Below are 21916 nucleotides of genomic sequence, written 5' to 3'. Positions count from 1 at the left end.
TTCATCCAGCAATGGACACTTAGGTTTCTTCTATATCTTGGTTATTGTAAATAATGCTACAATAAACAGAGTTGCATATGTTTTTTTCAAATTAGTGCTTTTGTATTGAGTAAATATCCAGTTAGTGGAATTACTGGATCATATGGTATTTCTATTTTTAAATTTTTAGGAAGCTTCCATAGTGTTTTCCAGATTAGCTGCAACAATTTGCATTACCACCAACAGGGTCCAAGGGTTCCTTTTTTCTCCAAATTCTTGCCAACACTTGTTATTTCTTGTCTCTTTGATGCTAACCATTCTGACAGGTGTAAAGTGATATCTCACTGTGGTTTTGATTTGCATTTCCCTGATGATTAGTGATGTAGAGCATCTTTTCATGTGTCTGTTGGCCATCTGTATGTCTCTTTTGGAAAAATGTTCATGTCTTCTGCCCATTTTTAAATTAGATTATTTGTTTTTTTTTGGTGTTGAGTTGTAGAAGTTCTTTATGTGATATTAATTCCTCATGAGATATGTCATCTGCAAATATCTTCTCCCATTAAGTATGTTATCTTTTCCTTTTGTTGATGGTTTCCTCTGCTGTGTGAGAGCTTTGTTATTTTGGTGCAGTCCCAATAGTTTATTTTTGCTTTTGTTTCCCTTGTCTTAGCAGGCATATTTAGAGAAATGTTGCTAAAGCTGATGTTAGAAAAATTGGTTCCTGTTTTCTTCTAGGAGTTTTTATGGTTTCGGGTCTCATGTTTAGGTCTTTAATCCATTTTAAGTTTGCTTTGTGTGTGGTGTGAGAAAGTGGTCCTGTTTCATTATTTTTAATGTAGTTGTCCAGTTTTCCCAGCACCATTTATTGAAGAGACTATGTCTTTTAAAGATAGATTTATTTATTTATTTATTTATTTATTTATTTATTTATTCATTCATTCATTCATTCATTTATTTATTTATTTAAGAGAGAGAGAGAGAGAGTACTTGTGTGAGCAGTTCGGGAAGGGCAAGGAGAAGGAGATAGAATCTCAAACAAACTTCCCACTGAGCGTGGAGCTTGACATGGGGCTTAATCCCATGACCCTGAGATCATGACATGAGCTAAATTCAAGAGGCTGATGCTCAACCAACTAAACCACCCAGGCAGCTCTTGAAGAGACTATTTTTTTCACCATTATGCCTCCTTTGCATAGAGTAATTGGCTATATTAACATGGGTTTATTTCTAGGCTCTCTATTCTGTTCTCTTAATCTATGTTACTGTTTTGGTGCCAGTACTAAATTGTTTGATAACTGTAACTATTGTAGTATAGCTTGAAATCTGGGATTATGATACCTCCAGCTTTGTTTTTCTTATTCAAGATTGCTTGGACTGTTTGGGCTCTTTGTGGTTCCATACAAATTTGGTGATTATTTGTTATTTTTCTCTGAAATATGCAATTGATTGAGCTACCCAGGCACCCCCATTATTTTCTTACTTTTAATTATATCCTTTTATTTTCCACTTAGAGAAGTTCCTTTAACATTTCTCATAAGGCAGGTTTAGTGATAATGAACTTTTACTTTTGTTTGGGAAACTTTCTCTCTCCTTCAATTCTGAATGATAATCTTGCTGCCTAAAGTATTCTTGGTTATAGGTTTTTTTCCTCTCATCACTTTGAATATATCATACCACTCTGTTCTGGCCTGCAAAGTGTCTTTTTTTCTTTTTCTTTTTTTTTTTTAAAGATTTTATTTATTCATGAGAGATACAGAGAGACATAGGCAGAGGGAGAAAATGGCTGCCTGAGAAGAGCCTGATGTGGGACTAGATCTTAGGACCCTGGGATCATGACCTGAGCCAAAGGCAGATGCTCAACCACTGAGCCACCCGGTGTCCCTCGCCTGCAAAGTTTCTGCTGAAAAATCTGCTGATAGCCTTATGAGATTTCCCCTATATGTAACTATTTTATTTTCTCTTGATGTTTAAAATTTTTCTCTTTATCTTTAATCTTCAATATATTTTTAGATGATTTTATTTATTCATTCATGAGGGACACACACAGAGAGAGAGAGGCAGAGACACAGGCAGAGAGAGAAGCAGGCTACATGCAGGGAGCCTGATGTGGGACTTGATCCTGGGTCTCCAGGATCATGCCCTGGGCTGAAGGTGGCACCAAACTGCCAAGCCACCAGGGCTGCCCAATCTTCAGTATTTTAATAAATATATGTCATTGTGTGGACTTTCTTGGGTTCATCTTGTTTAGGACTCTCTAGGATTACCAAACTTGAATGTCTGTTTCCTTCCCCTGGTTGGGGAAGTTTTCAACTATTATTTCTTCAAATATGTTTTCTGCCCCCTTTTTTCCTACTTTTCCTTTAAGAACCCATATAATGCAAATGTCTGTTTACTTGTTGTTGTCTAAGAAATCCTTTAACCTATCTTCATTTTTTAAAAAATTCTCTTTTCTTTTTGCTATTTGTGTTGGGTTCTTTCCATGACTCTGTCTTCTAGAATACTGATCCATTCTTTTGCATCCTTTAATCTACCATTGATTCCCTCCAGTTTTTGTAATCTTCAACTCTGGTTCTTTTTTGTATTTTCTATCTCTTTGTTGAAGTCCTCACTAAGTTCTTCCCCTCTTTTCTCTGGTCCAGTGAGCATCGTTATAACCATTACTTTAAACTCATTATCAGGCATATTGCTTATCTCTAGTTCATTTAGTTCTTTTTCTGAGGCTTTGTCTTATTCTTTCATTTAGACCATATTCCTGTCTCATTTTGGCGGACTTTCTATTTTCTGTGAATTAAGCAGAACAGCCGCTTCTAAAGTCGAAGGAATGGTCTGATGTTATGCATGATCATCCTCTGTGTAGACCATGTGTGCCTGGTGACTTTGGCTGCCTGGTTGGAGTATGGCTGGCTGGACTGGTAGTCTTGGGGAATTCTGTGCTGGGGCTGCTCTGGTGGGATGGTCTGAGCTGAAGTGGGTGTGGGCCAGTGTGGTCCTAGGACTCTCCAGGCACAAAGCACCCTGGCCAGACAGCTGAAGCTGAAGCAGGCTGGGTTGGAGTCCCAGGCTCTGTGAGAGTACCCTGACAAAACCACTGAAGGTGAAGTGGATGCATGCCAAAGGGTGAGAGTGGTCTTGAGGCTCAAGGGGCACTGTAGCTGGGTGTATGGAACCAAAGCATACACAGATTATGGGTCCTGGGATGTTCCACATAGAGGGCATTGGAAGCCAAAGCAGGCACAGGCCAGGAGGTCCTAAGGCATCTGCACCAGGTGTGCCCTGGCAATTTGTCTAGCGCTAAAGTGGTGTGGGCCTAGAATGTTCTGAGGTGCTTTGCACTTTTGTTACCTTGGCCAGAGGGCTGGAACTGTAGTGATTTCTGAACAGGGGTGTCCCTGTGCGTGCTATACTGGGGCTACCTTGGTGGAACAGCTGGGGATGGCTAAAAGCCTTGGGCTCACTGAGGTGGTAGGTCAGCCAGGATACCTGGACCCTGCTCCTATCCACTCTATCAAGGTGGAGGGGAAACATAAACCATGGTGCTCGCCAGTCCTCCAACCCACAGGGTTGCTCCCCAATCATTTGGCAAGAGTTCTAGACTGGTTCCTTTTAGTTCCCCTTTTAGTACCTTTTTCTGTGCCTCAGAGGTGATGAATGTGCTCATAGTCGGCCTTCAGTGCTATCCCTCCCCACTAAAGATTGCAGCTGTTGAGGGTGAGGATTCCCTTCATTACTGTGTTTCTTGTTGTTCTCTATGTGGTCTCTATATCTTTTGTTGTGCAGAAGCTGTTCAGTTAGCCCTCAATTGTTCTTCAAGAGGAATTGCTTAATAAATAGGTGTAGATTGGTGTGTCCATGTTGGAAGTGAGTTCAAGATCTTCCTACATCACCAACTTGGATTGGAACCCCATTATAAAATGTTAAAATAAAACACTCACTATTTATGAGAATAGTCAGTATCACAAACGAAACCATTATTGCAAATAAGGTGAAGATAAAAATGAAAACTTAAATGACATAAAAGGTATACCACATCTAGTGTACAGGACAATACCCTTACTTCCTTTTTAAGGACTTTAAAGTGAAATAGATTCTTTGGGCAGCCCTGGTGGCTCAGCGGTTTAGCGCCGCCTTCAGTCCAGGGCGTGATCCTGGGGTCCTGGGATTGAGTCCCACGTTGGGCTCCCTGCATGGAGCCTGCTTCTCCCTCTGCCTGTGTCTCTGCCTCTCTCTCTCTCTCTGTCTCTAATAAATAAATAAATAATCTTTTAAAAAATATTCTTTAATAGAAGAAATAAAAAGGTAGAATTTATATAATATATAATTAGAGCAAAAAAAAATACATAAAATCCCTAGAGCAAATACTCCACAGTTTACAAAAATAAAAAGTACTTAGAAGTAGAAAAAATAATTTTATACTTACAAATAGATTTCAAACAAGAAAATCTTTAACAATTTGTAGATTCTGGGATGGCTGGGTGGTTCAGTGGTTAAGTCTGCCTTTGGCTCAGGTCATGATCCTAGAGTCCTGGGATCGAGTCCTGCATAGGGCTCCCCATGGAGAGCCTGCTTCTTTCTCTCCCTATGCCTCTCTCTCTCTTGTGTTTCTCATGAATAAACAAATCTTTAAAAAAATAATTTGTAGATTCTTTAGATAAGAAAAATTGCCGGGGGATCCCTGGGTGGCTCAGTGGTTTGGCGCCTGCCTTTAGCCCAGGGCGCGATCCTGGAGTCCCTGGATCGAGTCCTGCATCGGGCTCCCAGCATGGAGCCTGCTTCTCCCTCCTCCTGTGTCTCTGCCTCTCTCTTACTCTCTCTCTCCCTCTCTATCATAACTAAATAAATCTAGAAAAAAAAAAAGAAAAATAGCCTTAATATATTAGACTTTTCTGTAAGACTATGAAGAGACACATAACTTCAACTTTCAGCTTTAGATGAAGGTTAAAGGGTAAAGACGAGATAAGAGATTTATTTTGTTTAGTTGAGATTGAGTGGCATAACATAGGGTGATAATATCTAGAGAGATAAAAATTTCTTTGCTTTCTTAAGATAAAAGAGTCTTCTTGTTCCATTGTCATTACCTTTTCCCACGTCCATTGTCCATTTGGCTTGTACATTCAGAGGTCGCTGGGCAGGTAGGAGTGAAGAGATGAGATAAAGAAGTTCAAGTATTAACTGATTAAAAGGATCACAGTGGCTAGTGTTAACAGTAAGCTTTGACAGTTCCCCTTTTCTTGGTTTTCTGCCCCACAGCTTTCAGCTCCTGATTGAGTATTCATGATTTACCTTGCACAGTTAACAGCAGCAGCTATATAGAGCAACTACAGAGAAGCTTTGGTACCTAAGCTCTGAGGGTAACCTAAATGACTAGATATAATCACTACTTTCCCTTTCCCCTGAATCCTGGACTTTCACTTTATTTTTAAACAGTAAGAATCATGGAAATTGTTGGTAGCTTGTATTCTAATTAGCTTTATCTGATCTAACATAATGATTACCTAATAGTGAAGAACTACCAGTATTACAGGCAGCAGGAAGGACCCAGGTAAGACCAAGAGTCAAAACCATTGAAAATGTTATATATTTAACTCTTTAGACGAATAATAAATGGAGCAACAGACACCAGTGGGAACTTGAAAATTTGCTTTATCAGGGGGAATGTTAGACTCTTAAATAAAAAATTAATACCTTAAAAGTCAGTTTCTAAAAAGGACTTAAGGTGGCTTTATTCAAAGATTACTTGAAAATAATAAAATTTATTTAAATAGTCGCAAATGGGGGCAGCCCAGGTGGCTCAGCAGTTTAGTGTCACCTTCAGCCCAAGGCCTGATCCGGATTGAGTCCCACGTTAAAAAAAATTAAAAAAAAAAAAAAGTCCCACATTGAGCTCTGCAGGGAGCCTGCTTCTCCCTCTGCCTGTGTCTCTGCCCACCCCCCCTCTGTGTCTCTCATGAATAAATAAACAAAATCTTAAAGAAAAAATATAGTTGCAAATGTCAGAGCCTTGCCTTATAGTGAATACAAACAATTGTTATTCAATTTTTGGAAAGTGAACAGAGATGTTACATAACATTAATTAAGGGTGCTTTTTGTCCATCTTTAAATTACAGCATTTTAATTATAAAATTATAATTTTTAAGTATTCATTTTTTAAAGATTTTATTTATTTATTCATGAGAGACATAGAAGGCAGAGACATGGGCAGAGGGAGAAGCAGGCTCCCTGCAGAGCCCAATGTGGGACTTTTTTTTTTTTTTTTTTTATGATAATCACAGAGAGAGAGAGAGAGAGAGGCAGAGACATAGGCAGAGGGAGAAGCAGGCTCCATGCACCGGGAGCCTGACGTGGGATTCGATCCCGGGTCTCCAGGATCGCGCCCTGGGCCAAAGGCAGGTGCTAAACCGCTGCGCCACCCAGGGATCCCTCAATGTGGGACTTGATCCCAGAACTTGAGGATCACGCCTTGAGTGGAAGGTAGATGCTCAACCACGAAGCTACCCAGGCATCCTATTTTTCAGTATTCTTAATGCTATAAGTAGGAATTTATATATTCTAGGTTGGAGATTAGTGACTAATTTATTAGTAATTGTTTATATTTTTAGGGATTACGTTTTTCTTTTTATATTTTTGTTATAAAATACCTATGACAGATGTTAGGAATATAGGACTTTGTTGTTTGGTACCTTTGTTTATTTATATAACACTCTATTATTTGACCTCTAAAATCATTGCTAATTCTTTTTTCCTACCACATTCATCAAAATTTCTAGGTATTCATATTTGAGAACAACACATTTCTGTGCTCAGCATATCAGTATGTACTGTTAAGGAAAAGTGAATACGATTTGTTAATATGGAATCATCAGTTTATTTTATATGGGCTACTGGACAGTTATAAATTAGTAATAGATTCAATCATTCTTGAACCATCAGAGTTTGGATCAATGACTGAGAGTTGGACTGGATCTCACTATTAGTTCTTTACTTACCATCTACTAAAATGGGATTCCTACCACATCAAAGAATTTAAAAATAGGAGCTCCTGTAGTTTGAACCAGAAGTTTTCATTTTTGTCTTTTGTGGTAAGATTTTAGGGAGGCAGGTTAGAATATGAATCTAGTTCTATCCAAACAAGCAAAAGAAAAATAGATAAATTGGAGTTCATCAAAATTAAAAATTTTTATGTGTCAGAGGACAGACACTATCAAAGTGAAAAGATATGCCACAGATTGGAAGAAAATATTTGCAAATCTTATAACTGATAACACTCTAGTATCCAGAATACATAAAGAATTCTTACAACATAACACAAAAAAGATAAACAACTTAACTAAAAAATAGGTAAATGTGACTGGAGTAGACATTTCTTCAAGTAAAAAATACATATGAATGGTTATAAGTATATGAAAAGATATTCAATATCATTAGTAATTTTGAAAATGCAAATTAAAACCACAATGAGAGATACCAGTTCATACTCTCTAGAATGGCTGTATTTAAAAAACAGAAGAGTCAGTCAGTTGAGCATCTGACTCTTGTTTTCAGCTCAGGTTATAATTTCAGAGTCATGAAATTCTACCCTGCGCTGCCTTTAGCCAGGAGTCTGCCTTAGATTCTTTCCCTCTCTCTCTCTGCCCCTACCCCTGTTCTCACTCTTTCTCTCAAATCTTTAAAAAATAAAATAAAAAAGAAACAAAATAAGTGTTGGAGAGGAAGTGAAGAAATTGGAACCCTTAGACTTAGCAAGTAGGAATGGAAAATGGCACAGCCAGTATGGAAAAACAGTTGGGCAATTCCTCAAAATGTTAAACTTAGAGGTACCATATCACCCAATGATTCTATTATTGGGTATATACTAAGAGAATTGAAAACATATGTTTATATAAAAACTTGTACATAAATATTCATAGCAGCATTATTCTTAGTAGCTAAAAAGTAGAAACACCCAAATGTTCACCAACTGATCAATGGATAAATATAATGTGGTATATCCACACAGTCAGCTATAAGAAGGAAATAATACATACCATAACATGGATAAACCTTGAAAATATTACTCTAGTATAAATGAAAGAAGTTATAAAAAGCCACATATTGTGATTCCATTTATATGACATATCCAGAATAGGTAAATATGTATGAGTAGATTTATGACTGCCAGGGCCTAGGGGACTAGGAAATGACTGCTAATGAGTATATGATGGGGTGATGATAATGTTACGGAATTAAATAGCGGTAATGGTTATACAATCTTGTGAATATGGTGAAAAACTTAAAAGGAAACAAAACTCTGGTTTTAGATTTCAGTGCTGCTTTTTACCAGTGGTATGACTCCTTTACATTCTATTTCTTTTTTTTTTTTAAAAGAGTAGAGCTGAGAAAAAAAAAAAAAAACTAAAAAAAGAAAAAAAAAGTAGAGCTGACTTACATAGCTTACATTAAATTAAATGACTACTCTTTATCTTATTCTTTTGAGTAAGAAAAAAATGCATGAAATAGAAGGTTTAAAAAAGAGAGAGAGAAGGAGAACTTTCTCTGACAAAAAAGAAGTCTCCAGGGATATAAATTGAATCAGGGAACACAGGGAAACCTCCCATGAGAATGGGTTACTACACCTCCTGACTAGGTAGATGAGCATTTAACAAAATGTCAGAATTAAAAACCTGGAGGTTCCAAGGAAACACAAGAGGTTAATCTTAATACTATAGGCAAGCATTCTAAAGAGATATCTCCAGTCACATGAAAATAATAACATTCATATAAAAGTGAGTATGTTGGCTTTATTTCAGGAATATCAGTTTTAAGTTGAACACACATAATTTAAAGGGAGGGAAATCACATGATTATTTCAGTACATAAAGCATATCTCCTAACTGAAGTAATCTTAGATGTGAATAAAAGAGAGTCAGAAAGCACCCATGTTAAATCAGAGCAAATAAAAGATCTAGACAGAATTGCAAGGTAAAAATAAAAGCACAACTGTGCAAACATGCTAGAGTAAACTAATGAATTAACAAAAGAAAGAAAAAAGAAATAGCATGCAGAAGATGAAGACTCATAACCTAAAGGACAGAAGGAAATATCTCATATGTGCTTCAAGTGGTAGACCTTAATGAAAAAAAACAAAAACAAAAGTAAAAATAAGAGTTCAAAGACAGGATGATAATACAACAAAATTAGATTAAATGTAAATTGCAGAACTCAGGAAACCAATTGAGGACTAAACCAACATAATTATAGAACAAATAAATTAAAAATAAAGAACATAATAGATATGGTTAGCAATTGAGTTATAGATAGAAAAACTACAGATATTTAGATTAAGTAGATAAGAAAAACAGTAGTCAGAAGAGCTAATTAATAGATATGCTGCTATAAGTTTCTGTAGTGTAATGATAACTGGTGCCCCCAAATACAGTACTCGACAAATAGAGCAGAAAAAGTATTCAAAGATGTGATAAAAGACAATTTAGCTGAAATAAAGAATTGAATCTAGATATAGAAAAGTAGATGGATGGAAACAGGATGGAAAAAGTAGAATAAGATGTGATACCATATTATCTTAAACATTCAATGTTTTTTTATTACATTATAATGAAGTTCAGTGCTTTTATTTAAAAATAGTATCCCATCTTTGTAAAGGTATTACTGTTGCCCTGTATTCCAGAAGGAGAAGTAGGTAGGTAATAATCTGGATGTCTGGAATGATGTTAACTTAATAGTAATGACAGTTTCTGGCTAGTGGCACTTGAGATATATATCAGTCAGGATCTAGTCAGGAGATAGAAACCATACCAGTTATTTTTAGTAGAAAGAATTTAAGGTATTGTTAACAGACATTAAACTGAAGTGGCACAATAGGATACTGAAGTTTCCACAGAGGTATCGACTAGGAAGCAGCTACCATTCCTAAGGCCACAGGAAAGAAGCTGGAATTATTAGAATGTGTAAATTCACAGGAGGGCCATTGTGGAGTTTAAACTCAAATCTCTGAGAAGAAGGTGTTGCTTATTCTAGTCTTGGTCTGCTTGGGTTGCAAGAACAAAGTATCTTGCAAGACTGGGTGGCTTAAACAACAGAAATTTATTTTCTTACTGTTCGGAGGTTGAGAGGTCCAAGATGAAGGTGCTAGCCAATTCACTTCCTGGTGAGTACTCTCTTTCTGGCTTGTAGATGCCCACCTTCTTGCCTGCGTCCTCACGTGGTCTTTGCTGTGTTTGTGCTCCACAGTGGGGTGAAGAGCACACTCTTCTTTCTCCTCAGGCTACTAATCACATCATAAGGGCCTGACCCTCATGACCTAATGTAACCTTCATTACCTTTTTCAAGGTAATGGGTCCTACCTCTAAATACTATCATATTGTGGGGTAGGGCTTAAAAATAGAAAATTTGAGGAGACACATTCAGTCCATACTACTCTAAATGATCTGGTCCCTCCCTATCTCTTTAACCTCTTCTAGTGGCATTCTCCAGAGTCCCTTAACACACTGGTCTCTCTTAAATTTCTCAAACACATTGGGCTTCTTTCTACTTAAGAATCTTTACATATGCTCTTCTCTGCCTAGAGGCTCTTATGCTGTTTACATGAGAGATTTGTTATCCTCCTATAAGTCAGTCTATTTTTTAATTTAAAATTTTTTTATCCTGTTCATCTCAGTTTAAAGAACCTTTCTCAGAATCCACATATGTGATCAGGTCTCCTCTAATTGTCAACTCACTGAACTTATTAATCTATTACAAATGTGTATCTATATATGTATCATAATTTTATTCTATCTACTTTTTTAATGATCAGAATCCTCCACATAAAAAGTGTTTTTCAAATGGGAAAAAGTTCTCTTGATAAACTATTTTTTTTAGATCATGTCAATTCTGTACTTTTTGGTTTTTATTTTGGTAATGTCTATATAACATAAAACTTCCCATTTAAACAATTTTTAAGTATACAAATCAGTGACACTAATTCATTCACAATGTTATGTATTGATAAATTTTTAAGCCTCTTTAATTCACAGTTGACCTTTTGCTTTAGCTTGATCATATACTGTTGAGAAAATAATACATACATTATTGTACTTTGACAATTACCCTTAAGAATTTAAAGACCACATACCTTTAATGTCATAATTCCTGTTCTATGAATGATTTGTACATGTATTTAAGAAATGTCTGCATTTCATTGCAGACAGCAAAGGTTTGGAAACCACCTAAATATCCATTAATAGGGAGAGAGCTAGTTTAATGAATTATGGTATAGTCATGCCATGAAATACTATTCAGTCATTAGGTGATGGAACAGTTCTGTATGTAATTACATGGAATGATTTCCAAGAAGAAAGCAATATATAGAGAGCATTGTGTATAGTATGCATGCCATGGTTTGTGTACTCCTGTCAAAAGATACTATGCTGGAATTTATCTAGATTACCTTTTGGAAGATAGAGCAGAAACTAGTGGTTGCCTCAAGGATAAGAAACCAGATGACTAAAGCTTTGAGGGTAAGATAGAGACTTTCCCACTGAAAGAGTAATAAAAAATACTGTGAGAGTAGAGATGAATATTTCTGGCTGAAATTATAGGGAAGACTTTTTTGAAGGATAGAGATTTAAAAAAAAAACTTAGTATAGCTTTTATCTAAGAAAAATAGAACACATATTAACAGATAATTATGATATTGATGTGAGAGATATAAAATGATTTCAGTTACAAGTGGAAATGTTACCTGGATTTTATTTTTTAGGTGGTGATAGTGGACTGGATGGGTTAGGAGGGCCAGGTGTACAACTAGGAAGCCCAGACAAGAAAAAACGCAAGACAAATACACAGGTAAATTGACATTTTCTTTAATAACAGTTTTTGTTCACTTATAAGATGAAGCTGATGAGGTAAATTTAAATTTCGTCATGGGTTTGTTTCCTATCCTCATTCATAACCTAAGAGTGAATTCTGCAGTGATTTTTAAATTATTTTTTACTCTGCAACTAGTGGTTATTTGGTGGTGTATAGGCCTAAAGTGGATATTGCAAGAAGGAAACATAGACAAATTAAAATGCCTATTCTTAAATCTAACTTAAAAAGCATAAATATTTGGGACACCTGGGTGGCTCAGCAGTTGAGAGTCTGCCTTCAGCACAGGGGTGATCCCAGAGTTCCAGGATTGAGTCCCACATCGGGCTCCCTACATGGAACCTGCTTCTCCCTCTGCCTATATCTTGACCTTTCTCTCTCTGTGTCTCTCATGAATAAATAAATAAAATCTTTTTTAAAAACCATAGATATTTAAAAGATTTTAAAATAGATGGACACAGGTTTAACCTGAAGCACTGTTCAGCTGTTAGAATGATTCAGTAGAATGTACATATCATTAAGCAGTCACAGAAGTATCTTTTGTATATAACCTGTGCTGGAATAAATAGTCACAAAAACCGGCTTTTTTGGTTTTATCATTTGAAAATTTGAAGCCCTGTTTTATTTTATTTTATTTTATTTTATTTTATTTTATTTTATTTTATTTTATTTTATTTTATTTTATTTTATTTTATTTTATTTTATTTTATTTTATTTTTAATTCCATACTTTATTCAGCTACCTTCATTTTTACTTAACAACCTTTTTCTTTTCTTTTTTTTTAAATTTTTATTTATTTATGATAGTCACACACACACAGAGAGAGAGAGAGAGAGAGAGAGGCAGAGACACAGGCGGAGGGAGAAGCAGGCTCCACGCACCGGGAGCCCGACGTGGGATTCGATCCCGGGTCTCCAGGATCGCTCCCTGGGCCAAAGGCAGGCGCCAAACCACTGCGCCACCCAGGGATCCCTACTCTGTTTTTATTTTAAAGACTGTGAATAAATATGATGTGTGTACAGATTACTTTTTCCCCATTTTGGCTACCATGTGTTAAACTTGCAATGTGGCTAAAACTAGAACTATATTTTCCATTCTGAGGCCGGAAGCATAGTAGTTAGTGCATGGGGAAAACTTTAATAGCTACTCCCTGAAGTTAAGCTAGTAAAAAAAACTTAGATCCTATTTATAGTTACTTAATTTTATTGTTTAAGTGAAAGATTCTAGAATTATGGTTACGCATATTAAATGAAAATTATATAATGAAGCTTCTTTTGAAGATTAAATACCTTTGGAATTTGAAGTAACAATGAGTTTGAGCTCAGAAAAGCATACCTTCTTTCCTTTTGTAAAGGAAAGAAATATACACATTTTAATCATTAAATATAATTAAGTATGAAAAACTATTTAGAATTGAAAGGTCAAATGAAGAATTAGATTTTCATAACACATAGCAAGAGAAATTTGATTAAAGCTAGGTTCTTACATGTTAAGATAGCAGTTTTAATGACTTCTTTGATATAAACCTATATTTTACTCTACATTCTCATTTCAGGGGCCTTCTTTTCCTCCATTGTCTGAGTATGCTCCACCACCGAATCCAAACTCTGACCATCTAGTGGCTGCTAATCCATTTGATGACAACTATAATACTATTTCCTATAAACCACTACCTTCATCAAATCCATATCTTGGCCCTGGTTATCCTGGCTTTGGAGGCTATAGCACATTCAGAATGCCACCTCACGTTCCTCCAAGAATGTCTTCCCCATACTGTGGTCCTTACTCACTCAGGAATCAGCCACACCCATTTCCTCAGAATCCTTTGGGCATGGGTTTTAATCGACCTCATGCATTTAACTTTGGGCCACATGATAATGCAAGCTTTGGAAATCCATCTTATAACAATGCACTGAGTCAGAATGTTAACATGCCTAATCAACATTTTAGACAAAATCCTGCTGAAAACTTCAATCAGATTCCTCCACAGAATGCTAACCAAGTATCTAACCCTGACTTAGCATCTAACTTTGTCCCTGGAAATAATTCAAATTTTACTTCTCCATTAGAATCTAATCATTCTTTTATTCCTCCCCCAAACACTTTCGGTCAAGCAAAAGCACCACCTCCAAAACAAGACTTTAGTCAAGGAGCAACCAAAAACACTAATCAAAATTCCTCTACTCATCCACCTCACTTAAATATGGATGACACAGTGAATCAGAGTAATATTGAATTAAAAAATGTTAATCGAAACAATGCAGTAAATCAAGAGAACAGCCGTTCAAGCACCACAGAAGCTACAAATAACAGCCATGCAAATGGGACACAGAATAAACCACGGCAACCAAGAGGTGCCCCAGATACATGCACCACTGAGAAAAGCAATAAATCCTCTCTTCACCCAAGCCGTCATGGCCATTCTTCTTCCGACCCAGTGTATCCTTGTGGAATTTGTACAAATGAAGTGAATGATGATCAGGATGCCATCTTATGTGAAGCTTCTTGTCAGAAGTGGTTTCATCGGATCTGCACTGGAATGACTGAAACGGCTTATGGCCTCCTAACTGCGGAAGCATCAGCAGTATGGGGCTGTGATACCTGCATGGCGGACAAAGATGTCCAGTTAATGCGTACTCGAGAAACTTTTGGCCCACCTGCAGTGGGCAGTGATACTTAGTCACAGGAATTAAAGTTTTTTTTTCCTGTGTCTTACAGAGGTTTGGTGACACAGGATTTTAATGTTTGACATTATTTTTTTAAATGCACATGCAAAAAGATTATTTGCCTTTTAGTTTTTATTAATATTCTACTTCATCACCAGTGCAAATTTTGTATTGTCTTTGTTGTCTTAAATGAGACTATTGTATATGGGGGTGCTTTAGAAAGTACTATACAAATAAATGTTAGTTGTTGTTGTTAATCATAAACATAAAAGCCTCTTGAAGCTTCAAAATAATATATAGCAAATGTAGGCAAGTTTTGACTTTTAAAAGTTAGAATCATTGAAAAATGTACATTGCAGAGCTGAACTTTGGCAATATTACATTAAACAGTTCAAAAATCTTTCAAGGATCTATTTGACATGTTTTCAGAAAAAAGTATATGTAGCTATAACATGGAAGAAAGCATACATTTTAATGGATGTTTTAAAAAGATAATAGGGTATGATACCAGATTTCTTCCCATTAGGGTCCTTGAAACTAGTGATTTTTCTATTTTTGAGTCAGTCTTTCCAAGATATCTGTTTGTACAGATACGAGATGGATGTTAGCATATAGTAGATGCTCAGTAAGTATTTGTTGATTAACTTGTGGATTGTACCACATGAAATTGCTAATATTAGATCAGTTGAAAAATGACTGCAATTAGAGTTGAAGTGAAGTATGTTTCTAGTTGTGCTGTTTAGAATTTTAATAGTATGTTCTTCAGTTTCCTTTGATTATTGTTATTTTATTATTTTCCAGAGAAATAACATAATATCCTCGGAAGATTTGTGAATACGTCTTTTAATATGATTTCAAGCCAGGACATACTGCAAATGAGATAGGTGGAAATATCAAATTGGCCTTAGAAGGCTCAGCTGATAAAAGAACTGCTCAGTGGTGGTTTGAAAAATCTTGTTATGGGGATCTGGATTTAAAGACAAGCCTCAGGGGAGATGAGACTCCATTTTGAGCAAAGACCAATTAAGAGCCAGGGTGAAAGCTAACTTACAAACAACAATTTCAAGGCCTTGAAGTAGGAGTTTCTCTGGTGACTGGGGAAAGTGTAAAGATGGACCCAAGAACATCCTCCTGGGAGATGATCAAGAATGGAGACAGAGGTATACTCATTAAGATTCAGAACAGTGGAAACCTGTTTTTAGAGCGGATCATGACCTGTGACAAAAAAAGAAAAAGAAAAGAAAGAAACTGTATGACAATTCATAGCAATTCATACAATGGTTGGATGTTGGTGAAGCTCCCAAACTTGGGCCACCATTAATGATTGTAACCAAAAAAGTTCTGAAGACCATGTGGTGATCTGCGAAAGATAATTAGTTACTACTGTTTAAACCCTGGTGAAATGACAGTAGCAGCATATTGCCAAGAAATTAAAATTATGCATGAAATTTTTGATTAAAAAAACATCGTTTGGTTAATAAACATGAGCCCACACTATTACATGGCAGCACTTGACCTCATATGTCAGAAGCCACTAAAGCAAAGTTAATTGAATTGGGATATTAAATTTTGTCCTGTCCATTATAGTTACCAAACCTTTATCCAGCAAACTACCATCTTTTTCATCATGTGAAGCTTTCTTATTAAGAAACGTGTTCTCCAATTAAGCAGTAATTGGGGAATATGAACAATTTATATAGTTGAACAAATGACAAGTTTTTAAAAAATGAAATATTTAATATCCTAGTAGAAAATTATTAATGCTCATGCATATTTTGATTGAATAAAACTTATTTTTTTAAATATAGCATTTTAATTTTGACCTACAAAAACAGCAATTTCATATGGTACAAGGTAGTAGAAGGTTTTCTCCATTTACCTGTGACTAGTTAGAGGTGAGTACAAAATATTTTCAATATAGTTGTAAATTATATATCTTTAAAATTTTAGGAAATGAAATGGCATAGACTCTAATACTAGGTACTCCTTGGTGTGACAACTTTACCAATTGAAGCAGGTTAAAATGCAGTATTTTTAGCTGACTCTGACATTTGATGTGTTCAGTAGCATACTTGAAGATCCCATGTTGCTTACTTTATAGTTTATATTAGAAATACATGATTTTATAAATCTTTAAGGACCTAGTTCTTGAAATCCTAGTGAGTGCTGATTTTGAAGAAATGATGCACTGCATGCTACAAGCCCAGTCTTAGCATTGAATCATGGTTTTTATGACAACATAGTTAGATATTGAATAGGATCTTCCAGTGTCCTCAGAAGTTAACATTTTACATGGTAGTACTTGAGTTGTACTTATTGTTAAAATCAATTCTGCAGTTTCTTAAGCCATCTGTTGGTTACAGTTTAAGTAGTTTTGTGAAAGTAAGGTAACTTCTTCCAAGCTAGTCTAAAGGTACTTGATTTGTAATGTGATTCTTTTCCGTTTCCAAATAGTTTTTGAAAACTTACAAGTGAATTTTTATTCAAATGCTTAGGTCTTCAGAGCACCTTATTTAAATAAGAGTCTGTAAATATTCAAAAGAAAAACCCATGATTGACTACCAGTGAGTCATGGGCAAACTATAATCATAGTTTGATCAAAGTTTGTGAATCTTTTCATGTATTTGAATTACTCTTCTTAACTAGTTCGACATTTGTCTCTATGTGACACTAAGTCAAAAACTACGTAGATGGTTTTTGATAGGAAAATTGAGGAACTATAAGAATGTTCAATTTGACCCAAAGAAGGCTATTATACAAATTGGTATGGCTTTGTTAGGACAAGTGATGAGTTGCCCTGAACATTTAAAAATATTAAGTAATGGAAAGAAATACACATAGGTGGAATAATCTTCCAGTAGCACTGCACCTTTTTTCATGTAATCCTTTTCCTTCATGAAAGGCCTCATCTCACATGCACACATATACACAAAGGCACATATACACAACTAAGAAGGAAATCGTGAAGTTTCTCTTATATTCTCAAGTTTTGTCTAAGTTTAACTTGACTAACTCTCAGCAATGAGGCTTTCTCATGACAGCTAGGTTGTTGCTGATAGTTTTAAATCGTCAGTTCCTTTCCCAGAACTTGCTTTATTCAATTCAGTAGAGAATTCCTAGTCCATTTGTTCTAGATGCTACTGGACTCACTAATGCTGAAACAGCTTAGCTGAATAAAAGAAAAATTATTCAGATAGAGTGTTTAGAATTAGTTTTGTGAACAGTGTTTTCCTTTGGTGTGAAATACTTTTATAGTACTGCTATTAGGATTCTTGTTATCCAGATTAGGAGATTATGTACATAAAGCAAGATTTTCCTGTAGTAGGGTTTATTCTTCATAGATTAGCACAATATAAAGAAATCATTTTTTTTAAAGACTTCCAACTCTGCCTACTGGTAGGAAAAAACCTCAATAGTGTGGGTCACCATGAATTCTGCTGACTTTAATCATCCAAATAAGTATCAGGAGTCCTTATCTAGTATTCTTTCAAACTTGTTTGTCTTGAACATATTAAAAATGCTAGTACTTATTGTCCAGCATACTATAGTAATTGTATTTAACAGGAAAAAATATGTAAGTAATGATTTTTTTAAGGGAGCTCTAAAGAATTTTTGGATTTCATTTTCTTACAGTGTATAGAGGTTTCATATGCATGAACATTTGTGCTATTTTAGTTTTTTTTAATTAAAAAGTTCAATTAAGAGCATCCAGGCTCCCAAAGTTCATTTGTAAATAGTAGTTTGGAACGTTATATAAAATAATTAGATTGTTAGGAAAGCTCATAAAAGCTTATTTAAACCATAATGTAGTTAACCAGTAGTAAACCAGCGCTCAGTTTTCTTTAGAGAACCAGTCAATGTAGGAGGTAGAAAGAAACAGAGGTCTTTCCTTTTTCCTAATGTGATTCAGGAGAGTTAAGTTTCTTGGTGTTAGTGTTTCCTAGTTGCCCTCTTTCCATCCTAAACCCTCTGGCGGAATACAATACAAGCCAACTTGCCTTTTCCCCTAATGGATGCTCTGTGCTTCAAAATTTCATCTTTCCTCCACTTAGAACTCCCATTTTTTTTTCCTGTGGTTATGGCTGGCCAGGTTTAAGGGAAAAATGTTTTCCACCAAAATGCAAATGAAGATAGTGAAGAAAGTGGGATTAAACTTCCTTTTTAAGGCTGCTTATTCAGAATAGATTTTTATCTAATATCTAAGATTTCCAACAATAAGACCACATTTCAGGCATTGTGGGAAGCAGTCTTTTTATTGAATTGATGGATGCTATCTTGAGAGTACTTCCCAATTTCCTTTAATTGTTTGGACTTTTCACAGTTTTCTTTCCTCAACTTTTGAACTCAGAGTTTTCTCACTTCCAAATGTTAGTAACTTGCCCCTTTTGCCTATTCTGTTTATCCAGTAGAACAGTATAGAAGTCGCATCTGCATTTTTCTAACTCTTGGTACAGAGGTGGAAGTTTAGAGGTACTCCTGGAGTAAGGAGACTAGGGCTGGCATTAACATCTCCCAGGACATAGAGTCTAGGGGAAATGAAAAATGGCTATCTCAGACATGAATACATCAGAGGCCTATATTTAGTTTAAAGTTTTTAATGAAACTCAATGGATAATCTTTGTCATAGTTTGTCAAAATCCATTACTTGCAATTATATTAAAACTTACTCTAAATACTTGTACTTTCCTTGTTCTGTAGGTGATATAGATGATGTTGCTTGTTAGTTAAAATATCTTTTATAAAAGAAAGTCCTGCTTCTTATCATGATGTATGTGACTTAAATGACTGTTTCATATTAAAACTATTTCTTCCTTATGTACTGTTTACATATACCTCTTTTTGGGATATTAGTTCAGTACTTTTATACAAATCTGAGTGTGTTCCACATTGGTGACATGTATTTTTGCAGTAATTTTTTTGTTTTGTTCTTAGAGCATGTCTAAAGTAACACATGCACTAGTGCTGTGGTCTGTGGCAAAATTACTGTAATTCAAATTGGAAAATAAAATGTTTCCAGACTTTGTCCAACATTTATTCCTATGGCAAAGGAAATTACTATGTAATACTAATTATTTCTTATGCTGGTATGTTTAAGCTACTCTATGAAGTATGTGAAACATCAATATTTATGGATTAGTAGATGGCCTGATGTTTTGAAATGGGAGAGGGGGTAAAATTAGCAATTCATAACACTCATAATACAATAAATACTTCTTAAAATTTTTATTTTCCTCTCACAGTTATCACTAAGGAATTATTATCTTAATTGATTGTGCATATTAGGATTTTTTTAGCCTTTACCATTAAAATTACATACTAGACTTTGAACCTACTCTGATATCTTCCAGCCAAAAAAAGATTCCATTCACTTCACCATAGCAAAATAAGTAGAAATGCTAATATTCATTTAAAGCTGTTACAGTACCATAAAAGTCCTCTAATTTACTTAGAATTTGTAACCATTGATCCAAGGCTTAAATGGTGTTTACTTTGTACTATCTGATGAAAAGATTTGTTAATGAAAGTCATAATGAAGATTTTAAAGAAAAAAATGTTTGATCTTGGAAGAACGTTAAGCTTTATAGAGCATTTATTTGAGAATATCATTTAAAAAAACATTCTTTTGTCTTTAAACAAGTACCCAAATGGATTGTAATATGTAATATTTGGCCAATGCAAATTTGTATATTTGAAATTGTATACTTGAAAGCAAAAAAAAAAAAAAAAAGCTATGAGTGCTTAAACTGCATATCTTTTTAAAGCATTCAAATTTTTAGACTTTTATCAGTTCAAACTATCCTGAATAAGGTTTTACTATATTAGTGATGTATATTACAAGATAAATGTTTACCTATGTTACATAAATGATATCTCTATACAGCATCATTTTTGGCGTGGTTATGTAGTGTATTTTGTAATTTGATTAATTATTGATAAGACTGACATAGCAATAAATCTGATTTGGTTCTTAATGTTTTTAAAAATGCCATGTATCATATGGTAGTATAATTCCATTATATTTGATTTGAATGTCCAGTGTTTACATGGGTCTGTTTTGGGGGCTAAAAATTTAGAATTACATGTTAAGGATTAATTTTTTTCTTGGTATCTTCACATACAATCTCTTAGAAATGAGTCTGTTTCTATTTAAATCATAGAGGTTTAAAGAAGTATTAGTATTAAATGATTCATGAATTGCATTGTGGAAAAATTTTAAGTTATGAAATGACTAGGTTACCCCCAAATTGTTTATTTTTTTTGTATGGTTTTGTACAAGTTACAGTTTTCAGAGAAATACAATTGGCTTGGTAACTGATTGAATATAGTGAATAATGGATAGTTTGTCTAAGGGCTTCCAAGTATTAAACCAAAAATTATCAATTCTGAATTACTTTTTAATAATTACTATTAATAGTGGTAAGCCAACTTTACTTTTTCTTTTTAAAATCTTTAATTCTTATAATTTCCTCCTTTTGATCCCTTTCTTTCTTCTTTAAACACCATGGTAAAATTTAAGAAGAATTTATCTTCCACATTTTAGTTTTTTATTCTGTAGATAAGTAGCAAGACAAATAGAGGTTCTATCAAAACAGTCCATGTTATTGTTGGCCATTCTTTGTAAGGCTCATACTAAATGTCATTTGTGCATTGTATAAAGAATGTTATTTATCAACATTTAGACCTACTATTAGTAGAAATTATGTGTGGCAGGCTTTCTTGAACAATATGTATTGTAAGTTTGTTCCTATAGTGTTATGCTTCGGATTCTTTTGAATAAAGCTAGTTTTTAAAGAGAAAAACAACTGTTTTTTTAAGTGCTTGACATTCAACAGAACAATCTTAGGTTATAGGTATGACAGTCGTGGTTTTGAGTAGGAAATGTTCCAGAAAACATTTACCAGGGCAATAACCTGCAACTTACCAGGAATTTTATTTTATTTTAATTTTAAAAAATTTTTTAGGAATTTAACTTTATACTGAGGACCAAGCTAGTATTTTTGGATAGGTCGTGTTATATGCATTCTTTTTTTTCCCCTGTAAAGTTTATACATAACACTGAGTCCTCAGTTTCCCTTAGAACATCTGAGCATAACCTATCTCTGATTGATTTTAACAAATTAGGACTTCAGTTCCGTTAAGAGAAAATTAATTGGAGAAAAGTTCTACAACCTCAGCAGCTTAACAATCCCTGAAACAGAGACACCACTATAGCAATATTAAGAACAAACTTGCCTGAATTGTAAGATCAGGTTTACAAAAGACCTCCAAAATTTGTTGGAAATAACCATTAGGTTTCTAGAGTCTTACATGAAAAGATGTATGTAAGTGTGTCAGTTGATGCAACTTGGCATAAGAGGTAATAAAAATGACAATAAGAAAATTACATCAAGGTAAACTTTGAATGGATGGAAGTTCTATTTAAATATATG

General features: G+C 34.8%; 1 protein-coding gene across 1 annotated transcript in view; it reads left to right on the top strand.

Annotated features, from left to right (window-relative positions):
* The window catches only part of PYGO1 (pygopus family PHD finger 1), a 31026-nt gene extending 9737 nt beyond the window's left edge, over positions 1 to 21289 (top strand). The window contains exons 2-3 of the mRNA XM_072808672.1: positions 11714 to 11799; positions 13376 to 21289. Coding sequence (XP_072664773.1) covers positions 11714 to 11799; positions 13376 to 14500 — 1211 coding nt within the window. The 3' untranslated portion in view covers positions 14501 to 21289. The remainder of the gene's footprint in view (positions 1 to 11713; positions 11800 to 13375) is intronic.
* The last annotated feature ends 627 nt before the right edge of the window (positions 21290 to 21916 follow it).

The sequence above is a fragment of the Canis lupus genome, chromosome 32 (genome assembly GCF_048164855.1).
Source record: "Canis lupus baileyi chromosome 32, mCanLup2.hap1, whole genome shotgun sequence".
Taxonomy (NCBI): domain Eukaryota; kingdom Metazoa; phylum Chordata; class Mammalia; order Carnivora; family Canidae; genus Canis; species Canis lupus.
This window is presented reverse-complemented; position numbering and strand designations above follow the sequence as displayed.